The sequence below is a fragment of the Carettochelys insculpta genome, chromosome 2, assembly GCF_033958435.1.
Source record: "Carettochelys insculpta isolate YL-2023 chromosome 2, ASM3395843v1, whole genome shotgun sequence".
NCBI classification, from domain to species: domain Eukaryota; kingdom Metazoa; phylum Chordata; order Testudines; family Carettochelyidae; genus Carettochelys; species Carettochelys insculpta.
The window spans coordinates 17248636-17274274 of NC_134138.1; the positions used below are offsets into that span (position 1 = coordinate 17248636).

At 43.8% G+C, this 25639-nt stretch overlaps 1 protein-coding gene across 2 annotated transcripts in view; it reads right to left on the bottom strand.

The window, feature by feature from the left end:
• Positions 1-13491, bottom strand: part of KHDRBS3 (KH RNA binding domain containing, signal transduction associated 3) — a 232450-nt gene extending 218959 nt beyond the window's left edge. For both annotated transcript variants that reach the window (XR_012644135.1, XM_074985605.1), the window contains exon 1: positions 13069-13491. Coding sequence is in view for 1 of the 2 variants with exons in the window: in XM_074985605.1 (XP_074841706.1) it covers positions 13069-13156 (88 nt within the window). In the remaining variant the exon portion in view is untranslated. The remainder of the gene's footprint in view (positions 1-13068) is intronic.
• Between the last annotated feature and the right edge of the window lie 12148 nt (positions 13492-25639).

Sequence of the window (25639 nt, forward strand, 5' to 3'; positions counted from 1 at the left end):
GGTAGAAACTCTTCTCAGCAATCCTTGTTCATGGAAAAAAATCCCATGGTTGAAGAAACTCAGTCTCTGCAACACCACCTATGCATCCACACATTTACCTCTGCCTGGACCCGTTTCCTCCACAAGTAGGATGGACAAGACCACTTGCGCTTCATATTGCTATACACATTCCTGTGGTCCATGTTGGAACTCCAGAAAGACATCTACCACAGTCAGCAGCTATATAGCTGCCTCACTCTTTGCTGGCCTCAGCCCCCTCATCTGGGGTTTGAACAGTCTTGTGGTCCACCTCCAAGATCCCTCCTCACTGCAAAAAGGCTCACAACTCACCCCATGTGATACCAGGATTCACTCTAACCCCTTCGTCCTCATTCTGCTAAATAAAAAGCATGTTTGTGTGAAACCACACTATTTTTTATTGATTCACATGAGGTGAGGTGCAGTTGGAATTGCTTTAAAAAAAGGTCACATCCCTGGGGACAGGATGATATCAAAATAGTTAAATGCAGCAGATTCATGTAGTTGTCTGCTCATTCAAAAAGCTATTTTTCAAAGCTTCCGTGATTTCATTGTGTCTACATGCAGATTGTCAATTGCCCTTGTGTCCAGCTGTGCTTAAGTACTGCCCAGGGCATTTGCCTCTGCAACTGAAGCAGACATGAAGTTACCCCTCCCTTCAATTCATAAATGTTATGGATAATACAGCAGGCTGCAACCACAGGTGGGTGGGGAGAGGGATGCTGGATTCACAAACAGTCCAATGGCACCTTCAACTAGCTTTTGAACAGCTAAAGGCACATTCCACCATTCTACAGTTGGTCAGCCTGTAGTTGAAGTGTTTCTTGCTGCCTATTGAGCCAAGAGAGGAAGGGTGAACAGGGTTACCCACTATAACTATGGGCATCTCCATACAGTCAATCTTGATTTTCTTGTCTGGAAACAATGTCCCACCCTGGAGCATTCTGTACAGAGCTGAATTTCTAAATGTGCATGTCATACACATCTGCCCATCCCATGTAGATGGGAGTGAAAACCTGTGATCCACTGACCCCTGTAAGATGTTGTGAAGTAGCTCTTGTGGTTTGTACTGACAGCAGGTGGTCTGGGGTCAGGACAAGCTTGTGCATTCCATTTATCACCCTCTCCCCTGCCGCTCAGTTAAGAAACCCCAGGGCAGCAAAGCCATATATTACTTCCTACATGTTTCCCCACAGTCAAGGTCTTTCACAGTTGGGCATTGATTGTCTTGGTTCTCTGGATCAGCAGGGGCCCCCTACTGAAGAGCTGCCCATGTGGAATGGAGTACCCACTGACTGGTAACTGTGGGGCATTGCAAACTTCCACAGAGCACCTGTCACTCCCTTGTCAATTGGGCAAGCAGGTCTCCTTTTGGTATCACAGCACTTGGTGAGGGGAGGGAAGTACCCTTGAGCATGCAGAAGTTCTGCAACCTCCGACTGTCCCAGACCTCTACATACTAAGTACACTTCAGGAGCTCTAAGCTCTTTAGGATCATTGTTAGTGCTGTGTAGCAGCATGAGAGGGAGAGGCTTTAGGAAAATAGCATGAAAAAAGTGCTGAATTCCTTGGGATATTTGTTTGTCAATGGCACTGTTTAGAGGCATTGCCCACATAGATGACAGATACCCACAAGCATGTTTGTTGGGGGGGGGGGTTGCACCAACCTGGTGCAAAAACTCAGACTGCAACAAGTCTGCAGGCACAGAGATAGGTGTGCATAATGCATTGCTGATGCAGTCACACCTAGCTAAAGCAACAGAGACAGTCAACTTTCTAGACTTTTATGCATGCTCACCTTTGAATGTATGAAGTCTAACAGTAAAAAGTAGACCCATAAATTCAACTTCATTTTGATCTAAACTTCAGTTTAGATGTAGCCATAGTTGAGTTGGCTGCATCTTTCAGCTACACTTTGATGTTTTACCATGGGTGGTTAAGCAGTGAAGACATTGCAAGTGCTGCAGAAGTATGCAACCCTATGACACTTAAGTCCTGCTAGGAGACATTGGGTGGAGGAAAAGAATGAGTAAAGAAAAGCACCATCCAGTCTTCAAGTCCTGTCTGGATACCAGCTGAATGTTGGTTTAAAATTATATACTACTGCCAATTATATAGCACCTGCAAAAAGAGAACCCAAAAGAAAATGTGATACTTGTATCACATTAATGCACACAACACTAAGAAAGTTTGTCTGAAAACTTGTTCAATAAAGGTTTTAGACTGAATTCTTCTATGAAGAGAAAAAGGGAAAAATCCTCTCCACAGCTGAATAAAAAGCTTCCAATATGCTCAGAGTATCAAGCATTTAAGAGCCATGAATATTAGACTGGCATTTATTTACTGCCCTGTAGCTTCACTCCTGGGCAGATCTACAGAGTTGTTTCAAAACAGCTGTATCTAGACCACACAACCACTATTTCAAAATAACTTCGTAAGTAGTGGTTTACTTTTCAGAACTGGTAACCCTCATTGTTCAAGGAATAGCGTATTTCAAAAATAGACAAGTGCTATTTCTAAATGCATTTGTGAGTAGCATTATTTTGAAATAGCTATTCCAGAATAGTTTGTTTCAAGTGAGGCTGCAGAGTTGACCTACCCTAGTGAGCTGCTGCTGAAAACAAATGCAGGATATGGAAAGCAGTCAATGAAAGTGAATAACTAAAGCAATTGTCCCCTTTTCTAAGTTTGCTATTCAATTTTCAATACTAAAATTGTAGTTTCAGCTGCCTAACTATGGGCAGAAAAGACTGAAAGATTAGGTTTTTACTCTTACAAGATGCATCCTTGTACTACAGGCGCTCTCCTTTTCCTTACCCAGTCTGCATGGCTTGCTCTTTTCCTTACATCATGTGATCTGAACTGCAGGCCACCACATTCCATCTACTTACTCTTGTATTAATCCTGATAACCTGGTTGACTAAAGTGTCAATTCTAGACTAACATTCTTGCCTTGAAAAAAAACAAAAAAGCAGCCTTAGGATGATCACCTTTAATGTTACAAGTCTGTGCCTTATTTCAAATCTGAATTAGTTTGACTTCAGTTTTGCAGACACTTGATCCGGTCTCTTCTGGATGACTAGATTATTCTAGCACCCAAGCATTTTCTACGTGAAGGTATGACTTCAAGTCATCCCTCAATATTCTTTATGGAAAGAACTTTAAAGTCTCACCACAAGGCATGTTCAGAAAAACATTTCTGCAGCTGCTTTCTGCCCACTAACTATTCCAACATCCATCATAAAACATGGAAACCAAAACCTGACAGTATCCCAGTATCCTCCCCACCCTGCAATCGATACCTTATACAGAGAAAGGTCACTTTGCTACTTCTTCCTCCTTGTCTATTCATCCAAAGATCACAAAAAGGGCTATTGTGGACATCACTGTTTATTGCTCACTGCCTCCTAAACATTTCAAAATAAGTCATTGCTTTCCAGATGTGGTCCACTAGTCTAGTTGACTACCTTTCCTATTCCTCAATTTATAAAAATTGCCCCTAGCAGTATTTAATACATTTGATCTGATGCAGCACCCTATACCAGAGTCTTTTAAACCATGGTGTGGTTCCCAGTGAAAAGGCACCAAGTATATTCTCAGGGACAGTAGAAGTTTTTGGAGAGGAGACAAGGGGAGTTACTGTCTACATTTCACCCAAAGTAATGAGTAGCTAACCAGCTTCTAGATACATTAGATCTTCAGGTGGAACTAGGCATTAGACTCTAGATAGCATGGTGTAGTTTGATGGATGTCTGGTAAGCCTGCATATCTTAGACAAAGTTTGTGTCACCTGCACATTAATCCTTGTTACAGTGCATATTGTAAACACTGACTGCAATTTTGCTATTGCTTGCATTACAACAGATCATTGACTGAAACAATGCCTTACTGTTTTTAATTTAGCATTTTTTTTTTAAGTTATGTACTTGCGTGCCAGGGTCACAAATGGACAAACATGGGTGGGGCATGACCAAATACATTTCAAAATGACTATACTAGTTCCTTCTCAATTACCACTCTAATCTGTATCTTTCACTAATTTTATATTCCCTTTAGCCCTGGTCTACACTTGGAGTTAATAATCTGTTATTCTCTAAGATCTCTGCACCAGACAGCAAAATGTTGAGGTCTACAGCTGGATGAACACCAGACTGGCAGGGTCGACCCTGGAGCAGGGCTGCCTCAATTGAGGCACTGAACCAAGGCTACCACAAGACCTGTGAGAAGTCCAGCTACTATGGGGCAGCACCCCATCCAAGGGGCAGGGGAAGGATGGGGCACATCAGCCCCCTCCCTACCCCATGAACAATGGTCACCCTCAAAGTGCCCAAGCACAATGACTGGGAGGATACCTACCAGATATTCCACCATGCCTCCCAGCCAGGGAGTCCTACTGATCATGGAGCCAGTCCCTTCCAGCCCCCTCAACTCCAAGGATCCAGCAATGGCACTTCAGGAAAGTTAGAAGACTTCACCTAAATCAGGGGTCAGCCTGTGGGCTGCAGAACAGCCCAGTCAGCTGTCTGCATATGGCCCATTAGTCCAGTATGATCAGCTCCAGGATGCTCCCATCTGGGGAACCCAGTCCCTCTCAAGATTCCTGAAGATGTGCCTTATTTCAGCCTCTGGGGTAGGACACCCTCCTGTGACAACCCACCATTAAGTTGTTTAGAGTCAATGATCTGCAAAGCATTTTGCTTCCAGCCCAGGGTCAGGCCCAGTCAGGCAGCACTCCCTCCCAGTATAGCACAATGCTATGAAAGAAACCAGTATCATGCTGGAGAAAGGGCTACCAGGTTCCCCTGCAAGCAGGGTCTGCCATTTGCAGACATACACCCTACCCCCGCAACTCCAGTCAGCACAGATAAGAATCCTCCCTAGTGGGGGACACCACAAATGCTGGACCTGATTGAGACTCCTGCAGAAAGGAAGCTGCCCAGTCCCACCTCTGCCAGCAGGCCCAGGGCCTGGCTGACAGGTTCCCATTCCCGCATGGCCCTGGGCTGTCCACACTCAGGAAAGAATCCTTGAGAGGGCATAGAGAAGGATGCTTAGAGTGTAGATTATGAGTCAAAACAAGGCCAAGCCACAAAGAACATCAGTTGGTGCTCTGACCTTATTGTCTTCTCCAGCAAAGTGCTCAGAAGTGCTTTTAATCTTTACGTCTATCACCAAGGATTGAAAGTGACAAACCATGTCAATTTAAATTTAAAACCTTTAAATTCACTGACTGAAGTGTGCAAGTGAATTAGACAGTTTGCACTAGATGTGATCAGTGATTGCCTACAGGCTGGAACCCAGGGTTAAGCAGTATGAGGACCTTAAACTTCTCAGAGCATCCTTGAAAACTATTTTCTACATAAGTTTGAGTAAACTTAGTCACAGGAAAGAGTCCACTGTGTGGACTAATATCTAAGGTTCTCACAAGTTGTGTACTTATTCAAAACCCAGGTTTTATTGAAAAAGGGATCACAAATTCAATCTTTAAGTTTCTAAATATCCAATCAGTATTACTGAAAGTTTTTAACAACTGTTGTATAGGTCATGTGCTGTCCCTCCTTACTCAAAAGGGAGTGAGATAAAAGAGGAATAGAGTTGATACTGTGATAACTAGTGACCATAAAATGATGGCTTACAGAGAACATTTGCCTCCTATTACATTCCTACTCCCCATGTAAACACACACCAGGACATGAATTCACTTTAAAAAGTTACTTTGTGAAGTGACTTCATATTTTGATCTTCTTGCTAGAAGCCTTCTAAAAAGAAATCTCTGAATGCAGGAAGGGCTGCAGCCTTTTGTTGAGGAAACCCAATCTGAAGATCCAGGTGTTGAGAAAGTTAACACTAATTTACAAAAGTGAACCTCATTAGTGGGTCAGACACCCATTTCTGCAATAGCACAATCAAGTTGATCTGTGTTACTTGCTAATTTGTGGAGGTAGTTGCATAAGAGTCAGTTGCTTCCTTTACCTCCCCCAAGATACTTCAGTGATAGTTTAGCTCATAGATTCAGATGAACTTTTTCAATGAATCTGTATGCAAAGCCTGGTGGTTCTTGGGATACTGATATCCCTTCAATAAACTGGATCAATATAGTAAATATGAAAAACTGCCCCCTCATGAAGAATGTTGCTGCCTTACATCTAGTCACATCAACAGAAGTCAGCTGAACTGCAAGCTATTTCAACTATTCTGTTGAGGAGGAGGCAGGATCTTTTGTCAAGCCCCACACGTGAACTCTTCAGGAAGTTACACACTTCAGTAATAATCTGGAACCTCTATTACCTTTTAGTTTATGTTTGCATCTCCAATGCTTTAAATGATTATGGTTATTCTAGCCCAGGGGTCAGCAACCAAGTGAGCAAGAGCTTTTTTTAAATAAAGTTAGTCAAAAGCAGCAACACATGTGAATAGGACTGTCTTTAATAATGTCAAACCACACTGTGCTGTTCAAATCACTCTGTAACCCCTACTTTTAAGAAGTGTGGTAAAGGTCTACTTCAGGACATTTACAAGCTTTACATATTTTATTTCCTCACACTTGACATGTGTTTGTAGCCCTCTTCTCAACTTCCACACCCACCTTTACTCTTGAGGACACTAGATTCTAAACATTTTGATCTCTCTACAGCTGCTTTGTTACTTTGATAAAACTCATTTACAATTCATAAATGACTTTCCTCATCTGTTACTTGGGTAATTTCACCTGTTTAGCAAAAGTGTTCTTACTTTGCTCGGCCTTGCATAGCAGCTCCATGGCTTCTTTTCTAGCAACCCAGATTGCTACTGTTCAGCAAAAGTAAGGTGTCTGAGAGAAAATGCCTCTCCAGGATGCATTTTTTGTTGGTGGATTTCTTATTACAAATGACATGTAAAGGAAGCCCAGCTGAACTCTATACAAACATGAAGGAACAGTTCCATTCAGTCTGAATTTCTGTTTTCATCTTTGATTTTCTGTTTTTTGAAGCCATTCCAACACTGCTTTGACAATTTTACTTCACGTTTAATTTCAATTTTCTCTTACAATGCATATTTCCTTTCACAGCAGGACTGCTGCAGCCTTCCCTTTCTCTTTCAAAGATCAGGACTTCATTAACCCCACAATGAAGGGGTTAAACATATTAAGGTGGGAGTTATTCAACAGTGAGATCAACTTTTATCTAAACAAAAAAAATGTGATTATTGGTTTTAGATGTTATCTGGAATATCTGATTAAAAAAATTTTGCTTTGCTATTTTGTTGGGAGCCAAAGTAGTTTTTAAAAGAACTGCAGATTTCAGAGCCCTGTCCCAGCCCAAGCACTTAGTCTAAAAGCATAGCTTTATGGGATGTTATGCCTTGGGTTTTTCCCCCACCCGCACAGGGGGGCAGGTATTGTAAGGTTCCCATAGGCCTTCATTTGGGAATTCTCATAGAAGTGTGAACAACAGGGTTCTTTCTTTCTTAGTTTCCTTCCAGGTTTACACTTTGCCCATCACTCTATATGCAGCTATATGAGAGGCACCATCCTTATTCTGTGCCATTATTTTAACAGAAATCCTCCCTTTTTCCAACTTTCAGCTGTCTGTTGACTTTTCCATGACTACTGAACTGGGTATTCTATGTCAGCCCCTCATAATTTGGGAAGCAGGACTTTGTGAATGTAAAGGGTATGAATTGTACACCATGAAAGAGCAGATGAACATCAAGTGGTGACATGTTTCACACACACAAGATTCAAGCTGTAAAGGTTGAATCTTGTCTATCTTTCTAGTAGATAGAAAATTTCATCACCCGAAAAAATTCAGCTTTGAATCTTATGAAGATTCACTCTCACCTAAGAAAATTCCTATTGATACATCACTTTGCTACAGATAAATTTAATTGTGACCAGAAGCAACTTACTGTGGTTTCTACTCTGTTTCCATCTGTGGTAAAAAGTAGATGTAACCATTGTATATTCAATTTGTCCAGCTACAAAGTTTTAGTACAGGTTGTAATGCTCTGGTCTGGACTCTGGTGCAGCAACATCCATGGTCCAGCAGGACCACATATGTTGCTGAACCATAGTGCTGGCAAGCTCTGCTTTTGGAGCTGTCTGGCAGCCCATGGCTACATCTGCCAAGACAATTTATTTTGAAATAAGTTTGCTAGCATCTATGCTATGTAACTATTTCAGGATAAAATTTGAAACAGCAGGTGCATTATTTCAAAATAGGTAAGCCTCACTGCAGGAGGAATAGTGCCTATTTTTGAAATAAGCCCTAGTGCATCCCATGGCTTTCAAAATAAGTCTGCTACACACAGAGCTTAAGTGCTATTTTGAAATGCACCCATGTGTAGCATTATTTCAAAATAAGCTATTCACAATAGCCTTATTTGGAAAAGCTATTCCAGTAGACATAGCCCATAGGATCACCAGGACAAGAGCTAGTCCAGCAGCTAACGGAGCCAGGAAGGGGAACCCAGTGGATGCTAAGCCCCCCACCACACATACACCCCCGCCACCCACCCTAGAGTCCTGGACCTCACCTGGTCTGGCAAGCTTCTTGTTTGGGACTGGTCAGGTAAGTCCAACCTGAACAATGACTAATAAGTTACTTATGTAAGACCCCTTTAGCATAATACTTCCCCTGTGCAGAAAGCCATACCCAATGCCTTTCAGGAAGTCGATTCCTAGAAATTGTTTCCCCTTCCAAAAAATTCTAGTCTTTCAATTACTAAAGTACTATTTGAGAGAAAATAGCTTCCAGACTGCACAGAAAAAACTGTGTAAAGGAGGCAGCAGCACCCACCCTCTTGATTCCTGTCCCCGCCCCAGGGCATCTAGACATCATGGGCAAGGGCACCAGGGGACTTCCTTTACCTTATAAATTACAATGTAGATTAGAACTAACCATAAAGGCTTTATTCCTTGTACTTAACAGCTGCGTATCAATCCTTTCCGGACTGGAAATTTATGACCTCTGAATGTTTCACCTGTGCATCTGGCTTTCCTTCCCCCCACCCCACCCCCAAACAAGTTTATAGAAAGCAAGCTAGCTGTGTTATAGTGACCAGGATTACTTTTGCCCAGGTAGAAGAGTAAACTTGATTCAGATCAGAACTGTGACATTACTTCTTTGAGACAGACCCCCTCCTGTTCTTCCACATGTAAGCATCAGCAAATTGCTCCAATACTTGTTTAAAGCCAGTGATTCAGGAGTACCCCCTGCCCCAATTTATATTTGTGAAAATGCTGTTAAAGCCCATGGAGACCTCACATTGTGGGAACAAAAAGGATTGCTGCTTTTTAGCAATGGGAATAGCAAGAAATGGAATACATAGGTTGGCAACAAGTTTAGGTGTTCAGTTCAATTCAATCAGTATGCTCACAGACAAGTATTGAATAAGCAAACAATTCAGAATTAGCACACAGAAACAAAGGTTACTACTATCTGATAAAGGAGTTTCTCTTTTCCCTGGCCCAAGGCTCATTATCTGCAGTAGTTCGTGTTCTATAACTAAATCTGCAGACCACAAAAATATAAGTTTTAATTGTTTGATTTTTTATATGCAACTAAAAAAATCGTCATGTTGTATTGTTTATTTCTATAGGGAGACTACAGTTTGGCAGCTACTAGAAAAAGAAGCTGCCTGTGCTTGTTTCCCCTTTTACTACTCAATTTCAATATGTCTAACATTTGGGTTAATAACTGTTCTTAGGTATTTGAAAAAAATTGTACTTAGACCTTTGTCTGTGAGAATTTCCAATACTAACTAATGATGCTCAGTAAGTTATGATCTTAGTTTTAGCTAAATTGGCTTTATTCATCAAAATATGTTCACACTTTTACACAGTGGACTGTATCCTTGGGACATGGGTTTCAAAAAATTACGTTCATTGGTCAAAGGTTGTAGCCAGTTTATTGCCATTGCTTTTTGCTAAATCAGCATAAAAATTGTCCTAATTAATTTAATCACTGAACAAGAAGGCTGTTAAGACTTAAGCTTTGTTCAGTCTAACAAGAAGTCCTGTGGCACCTTATAGACTAACAGATATTTTGGAGCATAAGCTTTGGTGGGTAAAGACCTGCCTCGAAGCAGGGCTTCACCCAAGAAATCTTATGCTCCAAAATATCTGTTGGTCTATAAAGGGTGCCACAGGACTTCCTGTTCTTGAAACTATTAACACAGCTACCTCTCATACTTTATAGTATGTTACCTATGTTTGAGAACTATAAAAAACTGTAAAAAGGGGAGCTGAAAAAGCTGTTAAGCAGAAATACAAACTACCAAAAAACAAATCTCCACGTAAGCAAAAAAGTAACAGCTTTTGCAGAGTTTCCTTTAAATTCATATAATCAGCCTGTTATAAGTGAGAATAAGTTAGAGCAAGCATCTCAAGTCATTGTAATAAAAGTATATTTTTGTATTACTTTAGTACAATCAGATACCTAGCTATACCATCTTTAAGAGATCTGCCTGTGAGGTTGGCCAAATTTAAATAGTTAAGACAACAAACCTGCATTTTTCAATTGGACCAATAACTTGGTATCAGCAGGATGTTTGATTATCACTTGATGTAAAGCTCCTAATATAAAAATAGCAACTACCATCCTCATTTTAGTTCTGAGGATGAAAAAAGCATGAGATTGTATAGAAATATTAAGACTACTTTACCAGAAAATATTAGAGATGTGATCATGGTTAACGAGAACCTACCAAGTATTGGTTCCAATACATTTTCTCTTTTAAATTTCAGACCTACAGTTAAGTGCATTAAACATCCCTCTGACTTCCTGGAATCGATCAGATATATGCTCAGGCACCAAATATCTTCCAGATTTTTTCCCCCTGAGATCTATACACTGAACCAGGACATGTGAAATAGTTGTGATGTTTAAAAAAATTGTGACCAACTTCTGTCAGTTATAAAATATTACAAGAAGGTACTCACAGTACCTTAAACCTGATTTACACAAAGATTTCTCTTGAGTATTTACCTTAAGCTAGTAAGAAATTTTAACTAAAAAACTTTCACAGAAGATTCTCAGGTGTTACACACATGGTTTTTTGAAAACTTTCTACTGTTCAAGAGGACCAAGCTATATATTCAATTCAGAAGTGAAAATGGCCTGGGTCATGTGCCTTAGTGACTATATAGAGTCTTAAGCTTTAGTCCTTAAATTCAAAAGGAGAAGTTTCCTAGAACACAAATCAGCAAGTTATACTAATCTTACACTACTTGTAAAGCCTACTTATCAATGAATTCATTGAAGATACCAATATACCACTACAGTCGTCATTTCAGCAAGGATATCAAGATGTTCAAGAATGAAGAGTTACTGAGCTGATTTAGTAATTAGTCACTAGTAGTGCTTCCCTTTTCCCCCATGTGAGTGAACATATTAACTCAGCAGATTTAAGCCTTCTACCCATCATGAAACCGTTTTCCATTTATAAGCTTCCCTGGTGTACTCGTAAAGTACACCACAATTCACACTACACATTTAAACTTTCAGGTAATGAAATGTTGAAAATATTAACTAGTATTTTCAAAAACTTGGTTTTTCAATGTACTTTTACCAATTGATGCCTAGAAATCATTAGGCAATCTGTGGCAATTGAAAAAAAGCAAGATTTTAATGCAGTTAGTTTTGCATAAAATTGGCTTCAATTGCTTATTTATAAATGTATACATGACTTCCCATGAGAAAACTAAGGGCCACTTCAACAAACAAGCACAAACACAATATTTAAGTTGTAGCTACAATGGACAGCTCCTAGAGAGCAAAATATTCTGTGGAATAACTAATGCTATTGTGAGATAAGGACACACATGCAGTTGAATCTATTCTTACCTTAGATGAAAAGAAATCCTAATTATGAGCTGATCATAGCATAACCTGGTATGTATGTCTAATCCCAAATCAATACCTCAGTGTCAACAAGAAAAACTGTTGACTAAATATCTTGTGCATATCAACTTATTCTTCATTGTGTTAATTAAAATTGAGTGCTATTTCACCCATGAATGAAGATTGTACTTTGTTTTTTCGTCCTTTGGCTTTGAAAGCTCAGTCCTCCTTAACTTCACAAGTCACACTATATAGTTCAGATTCTCATTGCCTGGTGTGCGAGCTGCTATAACTAAAACAGTTCATGAGACAAAAAAAGAGTGAGGCCAGAGATGTAAACAGAAAAAAGCAATGTATTAAAAACCGATCAGGAATCATATTACTGCCTTTTTTCAAAGGGACTTAGTGAACATTTTCATCTGCTCATCATTACTCTGACAAGCAATACAAGGAAATAGTAGCGATAGCTTTTACTGAACTGAAATTAATGTGGTGAGACAAATTCCACATTAACCACTCACTGACAGTTACATTTTTCCTTCTAAAACGCCTACTCTAAATTATTTGGGGGGGGGGGGTTAAGGGAACTTCCCCGCATCAGTCTGTTAAGGGAGGAAGTGCAATATGCATTGTTGGGGGTGGGAAGAGAACCTTCGCCCCCACCAGGTGCTTAGGCTTCCTTCTCCCAGGTAGGAGAACACTTTCGACCAATGGACAGAGGAAAAAACCCCCGCAAGTGTCAGACCGAGACAACGCTTCCCCTTGCAGGGCCAGGCTCCTTTCCCCTCCCCTAGCTCCAGATACATCCGACGGAGCCCGGCCACAAAAGGCACCAAAGTTGAGGTCACCCCTCGGCCGCTTGCAGAGAGATCTCACGCTCCTGGCAGGTGCGTCTCCTCTCACTTGGCCCCCGGATGGCCATAATCCCGCGTACCGACCAGCCTCTCGGGCTGGGCCACGCCCGCTGGGGAGCGAGTCGGAAGCCCAGCGACAGCCAGCGAAGCTTAACCCGCCGCGTAACTTTCTCCTGGCAACCGCCGAGCAGCAGCCGGTGCCCGGGTCGGGGACCAGCCCGGAGGAGTCCGAGGCGCCAAGCTCCGCACCTGGCGTTCAGGCGCCGAGAGGAGCCAGGAGCACCCCCGGCGCTCAGCCCGCGCCACGGGTCCCGAGCGAGCCCCCGGGGGCGGCGGTCCCCCCACTCCAGCCCGCGTACCCCGAGGCGCCCCACCTTGGTTGACCAGCCGCAGCGCGTGGGTGAAGGACGGGTCCAGGGAGTCCTTCTCCGCCATCAGCTCGGGCAGGTACTTCTCGTCCATGTCCGCTGGCCGCGCGCCGCGGAGCAGAGGGGACCCGCACGCACGGCAGGGGGCAACGGCGCGCGGCGGCACCAGGCGGAATCCGAGCCGCAGTAAATCCTGTCAGGCAGCGGCGAGGCAGCACTTCCCTCCAGCCCCGGGCTCCCGGGGCGCATCCAACGGGCACCACAGACCCACGCGCCCGCCCTACGGGAGGGTGACCCCTCCTCCCGCCGCGCCGCACCAGCCAGCCCCTGCCGCGCAGAAAGAACGCAGCCCCGGGCGGAGGAAGCCGCGCGCGCGCGCGCAACCCTTATCCAAGGCGGCTCCTCCAGAGGGGCATCACCTACAACGGTTCCGCGCAGACTCAGCGACTGAGGCCGGCGGCAGCGGGTTTAAATAGTGCACGATAGGCCACGCCCATCGCTGCTCAAAGGCCACGCCCAACGGGCTTTGTGACCACGCCCCCCTGCGGTTTAGCCTCGCCCCGACGATCCTGCCCCCGGGCGATGCTGTTCAGCCTCCTCTAAGCCGGTCAGGCCCATCTTTCAAAGATGGCTTTCCATTGGGTAGACTCGCCTGTCAGTCAACAGCGTTCCGCGGCTTCTGATTCGCTGTTTCTCTTCTGTCCCGGTTTGTTTGGGTCGGCTTTCTAGGCGGCCAGGGAGTGCGCGAATAACACTGAGAGGCTCTTGCGCCTGCCGCCGGGGGTGGGTAGGCGCCTGTGGCGCTGCTGGTGGTGGGAACGTGTCGGACCACCTTGCGCACCCGGGGCGCCAGGCTAGGGCTGGGAAGGCACAACGCGACTGGGGGGACTTTTAAGTGCGTCATTGAAACATCCAGCAGCACCCATTCGCCCCCCCCCCCCCCCCCGCGTCATCATAGGCATATACCCGTTCCCTGGGGGTAGTCTCAGCTAACTCCCAGGAGCAGAACCTTTCTGGTTGCATTATAATATTTGAGATTCCATCTAAAGTCCCAGCTAGTGGAAACAAGTGCTTGTGGGAACTATAGTTTCCATTTGAAAATGTTTCTCGCTTCCTTGCTTCCGCGTTAAAGCTCAGACATAGGATCTGAGTGTACCTTGAAAGCTCAGAAACCAGAATGTCAATTAAAAAAACCCGTTTTCGTTAAATTTCATGATCTTTTGGACACTTAGATATTTTTAAACCCTTGTGGTTGATACATTGAAATGCCCCCATTGAAATACTTCTAACTCTCTCTATACTGAATACTGAGTACTCTCATGTCTCTCTAGGCTGAGATTTAAAGCTCTTTACAAATGTTAGCTAAATAATCCTCACTGCAGACTGCAGGTAGCTTAGTATCAGTGTACAGATGGGAAAACATGGGATAAATAAGTTGTCCAAAACCACCTAGCAAGCCTGTCATTCCTTCCTGTTTTCTCTTTTGATAAATATAATATAGATCTATAATTTTGTGACACTGTGTGTCTTTCTGCTTAACCTTCAGAAATTGTACCAATGAATCCTTATTGATAACCTAAGAGAAGAGAAGAAAAAAATGTGCTCCTTGATGGTCATGGGGAAAATGCAGAACCAACTTTATTAAGGCTTTAGATGAGAAACAGCCACAATGCTTCAGAAATATTTTAATTTCAAAGTTTACTCTTTTTGAAAAAGTCAGTACAGCATAGAAGCTAACAACTGATCAGCGACAGTTAAAAGGTCTGTGGGAAAATATAAAATATATGGATATAATATAATTCAGACCTTAGCATTTATAATGCATTTTGCCCAAAAGTGTTTTGCACAATAGACACATCAGACATGTATGTATGATATTAATACATATATAGAAACAGATAGAAAGTAATATTAATATTATGGCCGAGAAACCATTCACTTAACAGTTAGGAAGCAGAGACGTAACACTGAACTCTGAGCATTTTATAGGCTCTTTTTGTATTGAATATAAAACAATCATGTTTTAAAGCATATGCATCAAATATTTCACCATATCATAAAAACTGGAATTTATTGCGAAGCTTTATATTATGATACACTGATGTATAAAACAGTCATCGACTGTGGCATAATCCTTATATGATCTACACAAAATAAACCCGATTCAAAGCTATTTAGTTCAATAACTCCAGACCCAATCTATATTAGATTAAACTTTTCCTAAAGCAAGTCATCATGAAGTGAGGAGCTAGGTATGAAAATATGCTAGACTGTATAGCAATAGTGAGCGAACTTCACAAATACGCGTGCAAATCTGTCAATTCATTCTGTGCCTCTCTTTTCTGTCATTGAAAACAAAAGCAGCATAAGTTGTCAGAGCGAACACTATTCTTGATGAGCATCAGGCAGAATAGAAGTGCTCATGAAATTACTTTTGTACTCATTGCCCTCCTATGTCTAATGCAGAGCAGAAACTGGAGAGTCTAAATTCTGTCAAAAGCTCTTGCCCTCTTTTGTGGGAGGTTTATCCTCTGCCAAACACTTCGTATTGGAAACATAAAAATACCATACTCCCATCCCTAAAGAAAGGACAGGGAGAAGTGTTTGCAGTACCTGCTCTTCAGTGAATCCCTGGAGCTTTCCTTTCCCAACACCTCCCCTGAAACGTCTTCTCATTTGCAGTACTCGGTCTCGGAGACAACCATGCTCACGGTTCACCACCCTGACACTGACAGTTTTCTTCTGTCTATACCGTGGCATCACCAAACAAATCAGGTCATGAGTCCAAGCCAATGTATTGAAGAAAATGTATACAGTACACATCTTAGTAATTATTAATGATGGATAAAGAACAATACCACATGATGGTTTAGGGTGAGCTTTGCTAGAGATGCCATGTATAAAGTCTCTCTTAAACAATGGCTCTTTAATTCCATTATTGGCTAGGTTAAAAAGAGTCAGCCCAAAGTCAGATGCCATGTTAACTCTTAAAACAATGACTAATTGAGCTTTTTGTTTACCCCATATATACATACTTTCTGATCTATCTTACAAACAAACAAGCTGTTAGAAGAAATAATGTTTAAAACATTTTTCTCTGTGTTTTGAGGGAAGAAAATGTACTACTATTTAGAACAGGAATTATAATATTTTTAACATTAATAAGTAATATTCAGATTGTTTATTTGGATATTTCCTGCTTTGGATAATGAAAGTAGACTCGGTAATTTCCATTTTGCTGCCAGTCTAATTTCATCACTAGATTTCATTGCACTATTTGCAATCCATGTTTGTAATGCATACTCTGTGAATTTTAGATAAAATACCACCAGCTTTGATTATTTTCCAAAGATTTCTGTTAGTCTTAGTTTTCATTAAAGCTTCTTTTTACTAAACCTATATTTTTACATTATATCTGAACTTTTAATGTAACTAATACAGAACTATTCATTTGAACACATACATTACAATATATTTAAACTATTTGGATGTTTTCGACTCTTCATCATCATTCCACGTAGGAGGTAAAGGATGATATTGGTATCCTAGATAGTTTATTAACAAGATGGGTTGCAAGGAATTGGTAACACAGCTATCACATTAATCATTTAAAATGTTATGGTTTTAAAGTGATAAATGACAGAGTAGTTGTAAGATGAAAGTTAAAAGATGCCTTATCTTACCTAATCCTGGTACTGTTTAAAATCTTACAAGTTTTAAAGCAGTATAAACTGCCAAGGGTGAGGGAAAACAGGTAACAGAAATGCCTACAAAAATGTGCATTAAAATTTAGAGGATGGGGCTTCCCAGTGAATAGTAAAGGAATAAAAGAAACAAACAAACACAAAATCCTTTCAATTTTATTTTGAAAAGCAAAAGAATACAAATAGAAAAGGCATTCACACATCCTAATGCTAAGGCCTATAAGATCCTCTACTACTCAGCTGTAGATTGAGAGGATGGTCTTGAGAGCATAAGGAGAAATTTACATCATAATCCTGGATCCAGAAAAGTGAAGGTTAAAACGCTGAGGTTACATCTACACTACAGAGATCTGTTGACAGAAGTTGCTGTCGAAAGAGATCTTCTGACAAAACTTCTGTTGCCAGATTGTGGCCAAACTGCAAAGTGGATCTCTCTGTTGATCCATTCTGTCACCAGAGAACAGCCAGACTGCCTCACTGCTCTCTTGACAGAATGGCCCCCGGAACTCTGTCAGACTGGGTTGCGTGGCCGGAAAGCCCTTCTGGGAGCCCCAGCAAGGTGCAGCCTAAAAGCCCCGCTCCCATGCATGTTTCCTGCCCATGATGAGGTTTTCTTACCCTGTTGAGGAACGGCATGCCTAGTGCAGGGCTCACACACTTGCTGAGAGAGACTATAAACTTTCCATTGAGCCATGGTGCCAGAGCAGGCCCCACACACAGGCATTGCAGCCCTCATCCCGGCTGCTCTCCTCTTCCTCTGGGGCGATGAGCTTGGCACTGCCTTTGAGGAGCACTCCATGGCTACCACACCGGCCCACCTGTACTCACCCCCTTGGGTGCTCAGGTGGGTCTGGAGGCACAGCACCAGTTCCAACTAGTGGGACTGGCTTGTCGTGGGGCAGTGAGATGACCAGCAGTGGCTCCAGAACTTCTGAATGTGGAAGGAAACATTTCTCAAGCTCTATGCCTTGCTTGCCCACACACTCTGGAGACAGGATACCAGGCTACAGCCTGCCAACCCCCTGGAGAAGCAGGTTGCCATTAACCTATGAAAGCTCACCATCCCCAACAGCACCACTTTGTCAGGAACCAGTTTGGCGTGAGGAAGTCCAGCACTGGGGCTGTCCTCATGCAAGTAAGGCACTCTTGGGCTGCAGGCCCTGGATGGGGTAGGGGGGCCTGTCCTGCCCAAGTGGGATGCTTGGGGCACAGGGGTGGGGGTGTGAGGAGTGGGGGGAAGCCCTGTCCCTTGGGGACCATACCATCTCACCCCTGCACAGCCCTGCTGCTGGGGGAGCAGCCTCATTGGGGGGTGTTCCTGAAGAGCTGGGGTAGGGAAGGTGGACAGGAGGGGGCAGGGGAGTCCCCTGAGGCCCAAGGGCTCCTTCCCTCAGTCCCTGACATGTGTTCAGTCCCCTTCCTGTGAAGGTCGTGAGGGCAATCAACAATATCCTGCTGCAGAAGCTCATCTATCAGGGAGACATGGATGCAGTCATGGCTGAATTTGCCACCCTGAGGTTCCCCAACTCTTTCAGGGTTATCGACAGGATCCACATCCCCATCCATGCCCTGGACCACAGCATAGCCAGGTTCATCAACAGAAAGGGGTATCACTCCATTGTGCTGCAAGCCCTGGTTGACCACTAGGGACAGTTCCTCAGTGTCTACATAGGGTGGCCAGGACAGGCATGTGACACATGGGGGTTGTGCAACTGCAGCCTGTCCCCGAGGATGGAGGTGGGCACTTATGTCCCCACCGGGAGCTGGCAGCAAGGGACTTAAACATGCCACTTTGCATTGTGGAGGATGCCGCCTACTCCCTCAGGCCCTGGTTCATGAATCCCTACACTGAGCAGCTGGACCCAAGCCAGGAACTGTTTAATGCCCAGCTCAACTGGGCATGTCTGTAGGCCATGTGTGCCTTTGGCTGCCTGAAGGCATGCTTCAGGTGCCTCTTCACCTGCCTGGATGTTGAGGAGCAGAACGTCCCACAAGTTGTAGAAGCATGCTCTGCCCTCCATAACATTGTGGAAGGAAAGAGGGAGGCCTTCCTCCTAAGGTGGCAGGCGGAAGCCGCACATGGCTATGAGCTCCCAGACACAGCTCCAATCCACCAGGCCCATCAGGAGGGGCTATGGATCTGCAAGGCCTTTAGGGACAGCTTCTCTCATGGCCCCCAGTAACCTTCCCCTGGGCACCCCCAGCATAGGCATCGGGCCCACAGCCTTATCCCATCCTCATCATGACTACTCCCTTTTTCCCCTCCCCTATTGCTGACCCCTCCCTAATAAAGAGGGCCACAGAAGTGATGAACCAAGAACTGTTGTACTCAAACACAGAAAATGTGTGCAAAATAAACATTGTGGAGAAAAACTAGACACAATCTGACAGAACAGCTAATTATATTCAGTGTGGGGGTGAAGCTTGGGATGGGGGGACATCAGAATTTGGTTGTGGGGGCTTGGGAGAGAGGGCAGGGGACATCAGCTCAAGGACGGGGTGGGAGTCCATGATCCCATGGGGGAGCGGGACGCCAAGTGGTGTCAGTCTCAGGATACCCTCTCATCATGGGTTTAGGGTCCCAGTCAGAGCTGGATGGGGGCCAGTAACATGGAGAGGTATGAAGGCGGTGGGGCTGTGGTGGGGTCAGTCTTGTCTGGGATAGCAGGAGGGGCGGGCATGGCGGGGGAGACCTGGAGAGCAGGGGGCTGGCCATGTCCATCAAACGCTGCATCAGATCCACTATGTCTTGGCGGATGGCCGACAGGGGCCAGGCAGAGGGCGCTGGGGCAGGAGGGAAGGGGCAAGGGGAGTGGTAGTAGCAACCATGGGTAGCTGGGCCATCTGGTCCTGCCAGACGCTGGTGATGGTGTCTAAGTGGGACATTAGTTGGTCCCAGGTCCACATCCATCACTCCTAGTCTTCCCACAACCACCACCCCAGGAGGTCTGTGAGCCTCTAGAGGGTGGTAGTGTAAGCCATTGAGGTTGTCATTCCCCCAGCAATGTCCCCTCCAGCCGCAGGCCCCATTGCGGTAGTGGGGTGCAGCTTGTGCTGGTGTCAGTCATGAGCTGCTTCGTTCCTGTGCCGGGGTGGGGCTGGCCCAGCCCTCAGATGGTGCAGCTGTAAGGAAGACAAGCAGGAAGGGTGGTGAGTCAATCATGCCACACAGCCCCTAAGGTCCTACCCCACCACCATGAGCAGTAGCCACCACCACCCAGGCCAAAGGATAAGGGTGTCCTAAGATCATAGGTATGTGTGCCCTGCATGGTGGGCCCTGCCACACAGGGACTCTGCTGTGCCTCAAGGATCAATTTGAACATTGCAGGACCATCCACCCCCCTGCCCAATGAGCTAGTGGCTAAGGTGGGTGGGGCTGGCCACAGATAGGTCTCTGCGTGGATAGTGGGTGAGCTGGGTGCAGCCTGGCCCTCCCTGGGACTCCCATACATGCCTGCAGCTCACAGCGCTCTCCATGTGAGCAGGTGCTGACTCACCTGCAGACATGCCTGTGTGCCGGGAGCTGCACCCCTCAGTGTTGTGTCTGGGGGGTCAGGCCATCACCCATGTGGCTGATCCACTTTCAACCATGGCAGGGGCTGGTGGGCCTCCCAGATCCCCAGAGGCTGAGGCTCGTCCAGCCTCCCTTGAGCCTGGCAGCAAGTTGGCACCTATGCCTGAAGGCTGCCTGCTGGGACTGGGTGGGACACGCTGCCTTGCACATGGTTACATGTGCTGGGAGTGCAGCGTGAAGCCCCACCAAAGCCAGCCTGTCAAGCCTTGCAGCATGCTCCTTCTGTACCTGCCTTCCACACCCTGGGGTTTGTGACATGCAGGGTGGTTACCTGAGGGTCTCTCAAACAGGTCAAGGGACACCCTTGAAGTGGCCTGGCTCAAGGGGCCCAAGTCCAGGGTGATCATGACGGTGCTTTCATTGGCCTTGGACCCCATGTCCACCTCTGGTTCTTGCTCTGGTTGGGCCCCAGGGTTCTTCTTCTCCTCCTCTTCCTCTTCTGATGGTGCAGTCAGAGAGGAGGTGTCTTCACCCCTCAAAAGGTGGTGGAGCTCTAGGTAATAGGGGCAGGTGGTGGGTTCTGCCACAACCTCCAGCCAGCATCCTGCGCCCAGATGTATGACTGCTGGAGCTCTTCAACTTTGGCCTACAAACTGCTCCATGTTCTGGCAGGGTAAGCTTGTGTGGCCAGGGAGTAGCCAGCTGGAGGTATGCCGGGGTGATGCACCTCTGGATGGAGGGATCCAACAAGATCTCCTCCTTGGCCCATAGGCTGAGGAGGTTCTTGACCTCGGGCCCAGTCCATGATGAGCCCCAGTGTTTTGTGCCGTAGGGGGTGGCTGCTGGGATGCCTCTGGTGGCTCCTCCGTGGGCCACGGGGGGGCGGGGTCACAGGGTGGCTGGCTAGCTCGCTGGCTGGCTTAACATAGCTCAGAAAAGTATGAGGGAGTGGCTGTGCAGCAAGATGCAGAGCAGCGTGCTGCTGGGCTGCTTCCCCACTGTCAGCTTCCTGCCACAGGGTTTCTGGGACACCCTGTGACTTTAAGACTGGCCGGAGGCAGGGAGAATAGAGCTGTGTTTGCTGTGGACAGGACGTCCCCTGGGGTACCTGGCCGGTGCCATGGAGGACTTTTCTGTCTACAGAATGCCCGCTGGAGGATCCACTCTTGCTTTCTGTCAACAGATGCTGTTGGGAGAGGCTCTCTGCCTCCTGGAGGAATGGCAGACTGCTGTCAACAAAACTGCAACATTCTGTCCATTTTCTGTTGACAGAATGCATTTGTAATGTGGATGCTCCAGGCATTTTGTCAACAAAACTCTCTAGAGTACATGTAGCCTGAGACAGGCCAGCCAGAGCGTTTCCGGATTCTGGACTACACTTTCCACCAAGAAACTTCACGTTCTCACAATCAGAAACAGAGTTAACAAGCTATTGCCATAGGAATAGAAGTGATTTACTTATTTGTTTGGCTACACTGTTGCTGTGTTTCCCAGTTTGATCCAGAGAAGGAATGTTTCCATCCTCTTTCAAAGGATGGTATTCAGTACAGGTTTGCTGACCAGTGTGTGTGTGGAGGGGAAGAAACAAAGATGGCAATTACCCCAGGGCTTGGTGATTCAAAGGGGCCCAGGGCTCCTAGCTCCTGCTGCTGCTACTATTCTGGACAGTGCAGGGGGTGGTGGTGGCTGCTTCAGCCCTGCCTCATAGCTCAAGGTCCCTCTCCATTCAGGAATACAGAGCTGCTCCCTCCCCTTGCTCAAGTGAAAAGACAATGCCAATCATATATAGATAACCTCTTCCACAATTCAAACCAAAATGTTTTCTTAAAGTTCAAGAGAAAAGATTAAGTGTTTGAGTGACATACTAAAAACCAGCAGTTAGTGATGTCTGGCTCTTTATTCCTCTAGTTACCAATTAACATCATAGTAGAGCAGGCTTCCCAGGCAAAGGCCAGGTCTACACTACAAAGCTTTTTCATCATAGCTACATGAGCCAGGGCTGTGGAAAAAAAGAAGAAAAAACAGAAAAAAACAGCATAGATGCAGCTATGTGAACAGAAGAGTGTGACTGTCAGTGTAGCTTATATTATTTATGGTAGTAGTATAATATGCAGACCAAAAAATTCTTCCTATTAGCATATTTGAATCTGCATTAAGAGGCACTATGTCAGACTTTCTGTACCTCCAACACACTACAGTTCTTATACAAGGAGAATTGAAAAATACTATTTGTTGTGTTCATTTTTTCTGTGCAAATATTTGTAATAAAAAATAATATGAAGTGAAGACTATACAATTTCTGTTCTGTGTTGTATCGGAAATTAATATATTTAAAAATGTAGAAAATGTCCAAAATATTTAAAAGGTTACCATTATTAACAGTGATATTAAAACTGTGATTATCAACCCTCCACTGACCTTGTACTAAATGCAAGATTATGTATTAATAATTTTTCATATTGTTCAAAATTCATAGAATAGAGACATGGCCCTATAGATATGATGATATGATTGTGAGAAAGTTGGTACTGTCTTCGCTCTGAAACATGGAAATGTGTTACACGTGGAAAATCCTGTTATGTGCAATGATTGAAAAAACATAAACACTCTACTCAAGATTTAAAGAATTTGATAATATATATTTTTACCCCTTTGTGTTTTCTTTTATAATGGTGCCTAATGACTACTACAGATTAATGTTGTTTAATTTTTAAAACAAGCCCTCTTTGGTACATCCCTATGTAATATTTCAAGAAAAATGCTCTACACACTTCTGATAAAATCCTACATAGTATCTTGTCTACTATAATATATTTTAAAATAAAATTTATTCAGATGATTAAAAATATTAAACATTTGTGGCACCAGAATGACAAATTTATGCAGTTACAATCACAATCGATCGGGAAATTGAACAGTTAAAGCCCCAAATCCTGAAACTAGATGCACACTGGTACACTCCTGTATTAACTTCAATGTTGTATCTGCAAATAACTCTGGGGATGTTCGATGGCTTTGTTACAGCAGAAATTGGATTAGATGATCACAGTGTTCTCTTTGGGTCTTAGAATCTATGCCGCAAAGATCTGGTTCTGTTGATATTATTGCAAGATCAGGGCCTAAATTTTCAACAGTTTTCCTTACCACATTGTACATATGAATTGTGTCTACATGAGCGAGTTCTTTTGAAAGATCTTTCAAAAGAAGGGGGCTTTTTCAAAACAGCCTATGGAGCTTCTACACACAAAAAGCATTCTTTCTAAAGTAAATCAAAAGAACATGGAGCTCCTTTCAAAATCGTTCTTCCTTTCCCATTTCAGGGAGAGCACCCCCTTTTGAAAACTTCTTTTGACAGACAACATGTGCAGACGCTCCACAGGGCCCCTCTTTTGAAAGAACAGTCTTCATTTTCAGTCCCTGGCCAGGATGTGTGGACGCTCTTTTTCGAAACAGCAGATCACTCTTCTGAGCCACTGTTTTGTGTGCGGTTCGCTCTTTCGAAAGAAAGTCTTTTGGAAGAGATCTTCTGGAAGAGCTTCTTTTGAAAGATCTCTGTAGTGTAGACATAGCGATGGAGTCCTGTTATTCCAGTTTTTTACCTTATTAGCAAGTGTGATTTATTCTGTTATTAATGTTAAATTGCATATTGTAATATCCCCGTTGTACAATTTATCATTGCTGCTGGAACCTTTCCTTTCGCTTCTGACTTTCTGATTATAACTCTACAACTTTATCATTACATCATCTTTTTAAAAAATCGTTTATCTTATTCTTCAGCTGTGTCTACACTAGCTCCCTACTTCGAAGGGAGGATAGTAAGTAGGGTGCTGGGAGTTTATTAATGAAGTGCTGTGGAGCATATGCAGCATTTCATTAAGCAAATTCCCTGCCGCGGCAATTTCAAAGTTTCAAACTTCGAAGTGCCAGCTCGCGTCTAGCCACAGCTCATCGACCAGTATTTCGAAGTTCCTGGGGTACTTCAAAGTCCCTTTACTCCTCAAAATTTCAGCTAGATGCGAGCTGGCACTTCAAAGTTAGAAACTTCGAAGTTGCCATGGGGGGAATTTGCTTAATGAAGTGCTGCATATGCAGCGCAGCACTTCATTAATAAACTCCCAACACCTACTTACCATCCTCGCTTCGAAGTAGGGAGCTAGTGTAGACAAGCCCTTCCTGAGTGGACCAGCTGAAGTTTTTATTTACCAATTGATGAAATGAACATGGAAGACAATATGAGATAATTTTTTCTGCCATGAAACTGCTCTAAGAAACATTCTAGCACTTGTCATAATGAAATTACATGATGCCCAAATTATAGTTCTGGTTTGGTGCTCTGATCTTCACTAATCAAAAAGAAACAAAAAAGAATAAATCAAGTTTCTCTTGTACTGACAGTGGTTTTATTGTCAGTGACCATGTCTGAGCTTATTTACTATCACCTGAGTATACACCTAAAATATGAGGTGATAAAAGTATTAGAGTCCAAGAAAAAAGATAACATACTGAAACCAGTATACGGTACTTTAGAGGGGCAATATGTAACTTGATTGTACTAATGTGTAAGGTGGAGTCTCAGAGGGAATATCTTTGGCCAGCTTAGGGTCAGCAGTGGTAAGTCCTGCCACTGACTGAGCCGTGTTAACTTAACTATATTGTACAACATGTATATTACACTATACAGTTATAGGCAAACATGGATGAGTGGTCCAGTAGAGTGTGTGGGATATTAGTGCCATGTTTCATTGTCCGGCTGGGTACCTTCATGCCTCAGTGGATCTTGCAGTCATTGGGTGGTTCATTCAAAATCTATCTGTGCAGAGCTGGGGTAACACAATGCGGACACACGTGCAAATATTTAACAATACACACATACGCGAGAGCACACACACATTCTTTGAAAGGGAAAAAACTTTTAAAAACTAAGCACTGGAAGGAGCTTAGATAGATAGATAGATAGATAGATAGATAGATATCCCACCGTTTTACTTATCCTTTGTTCCCAAGAAAGGGAATGTTGTCTAATGACAAGTTATGGGGACCCTCTGTGTATATCGCTTAATCTATTTGTGCTTCAATTTGCTCACCTGTAAAGTGGATCTAGCAGTATTCATTCTAGATTCATAAGATGTTATAAAAATTGCTATTTGTACTACATCTAGTACAGCAGATGCTATGTAATTATTATGGCTTTTATTTTTATTAGTTTCAGGTTTTAGGAAAGAACATACCATGATTTTTTCTATAGCAATTTTTTACTGGAAAATAATTTGAGAGCATAATTATTGTCAATTCTTTTCTGCAAACAAAGCAGCTTACTTTGGATGCTTTGTTATGAATAATATAGCCATCCTTCTGCAAT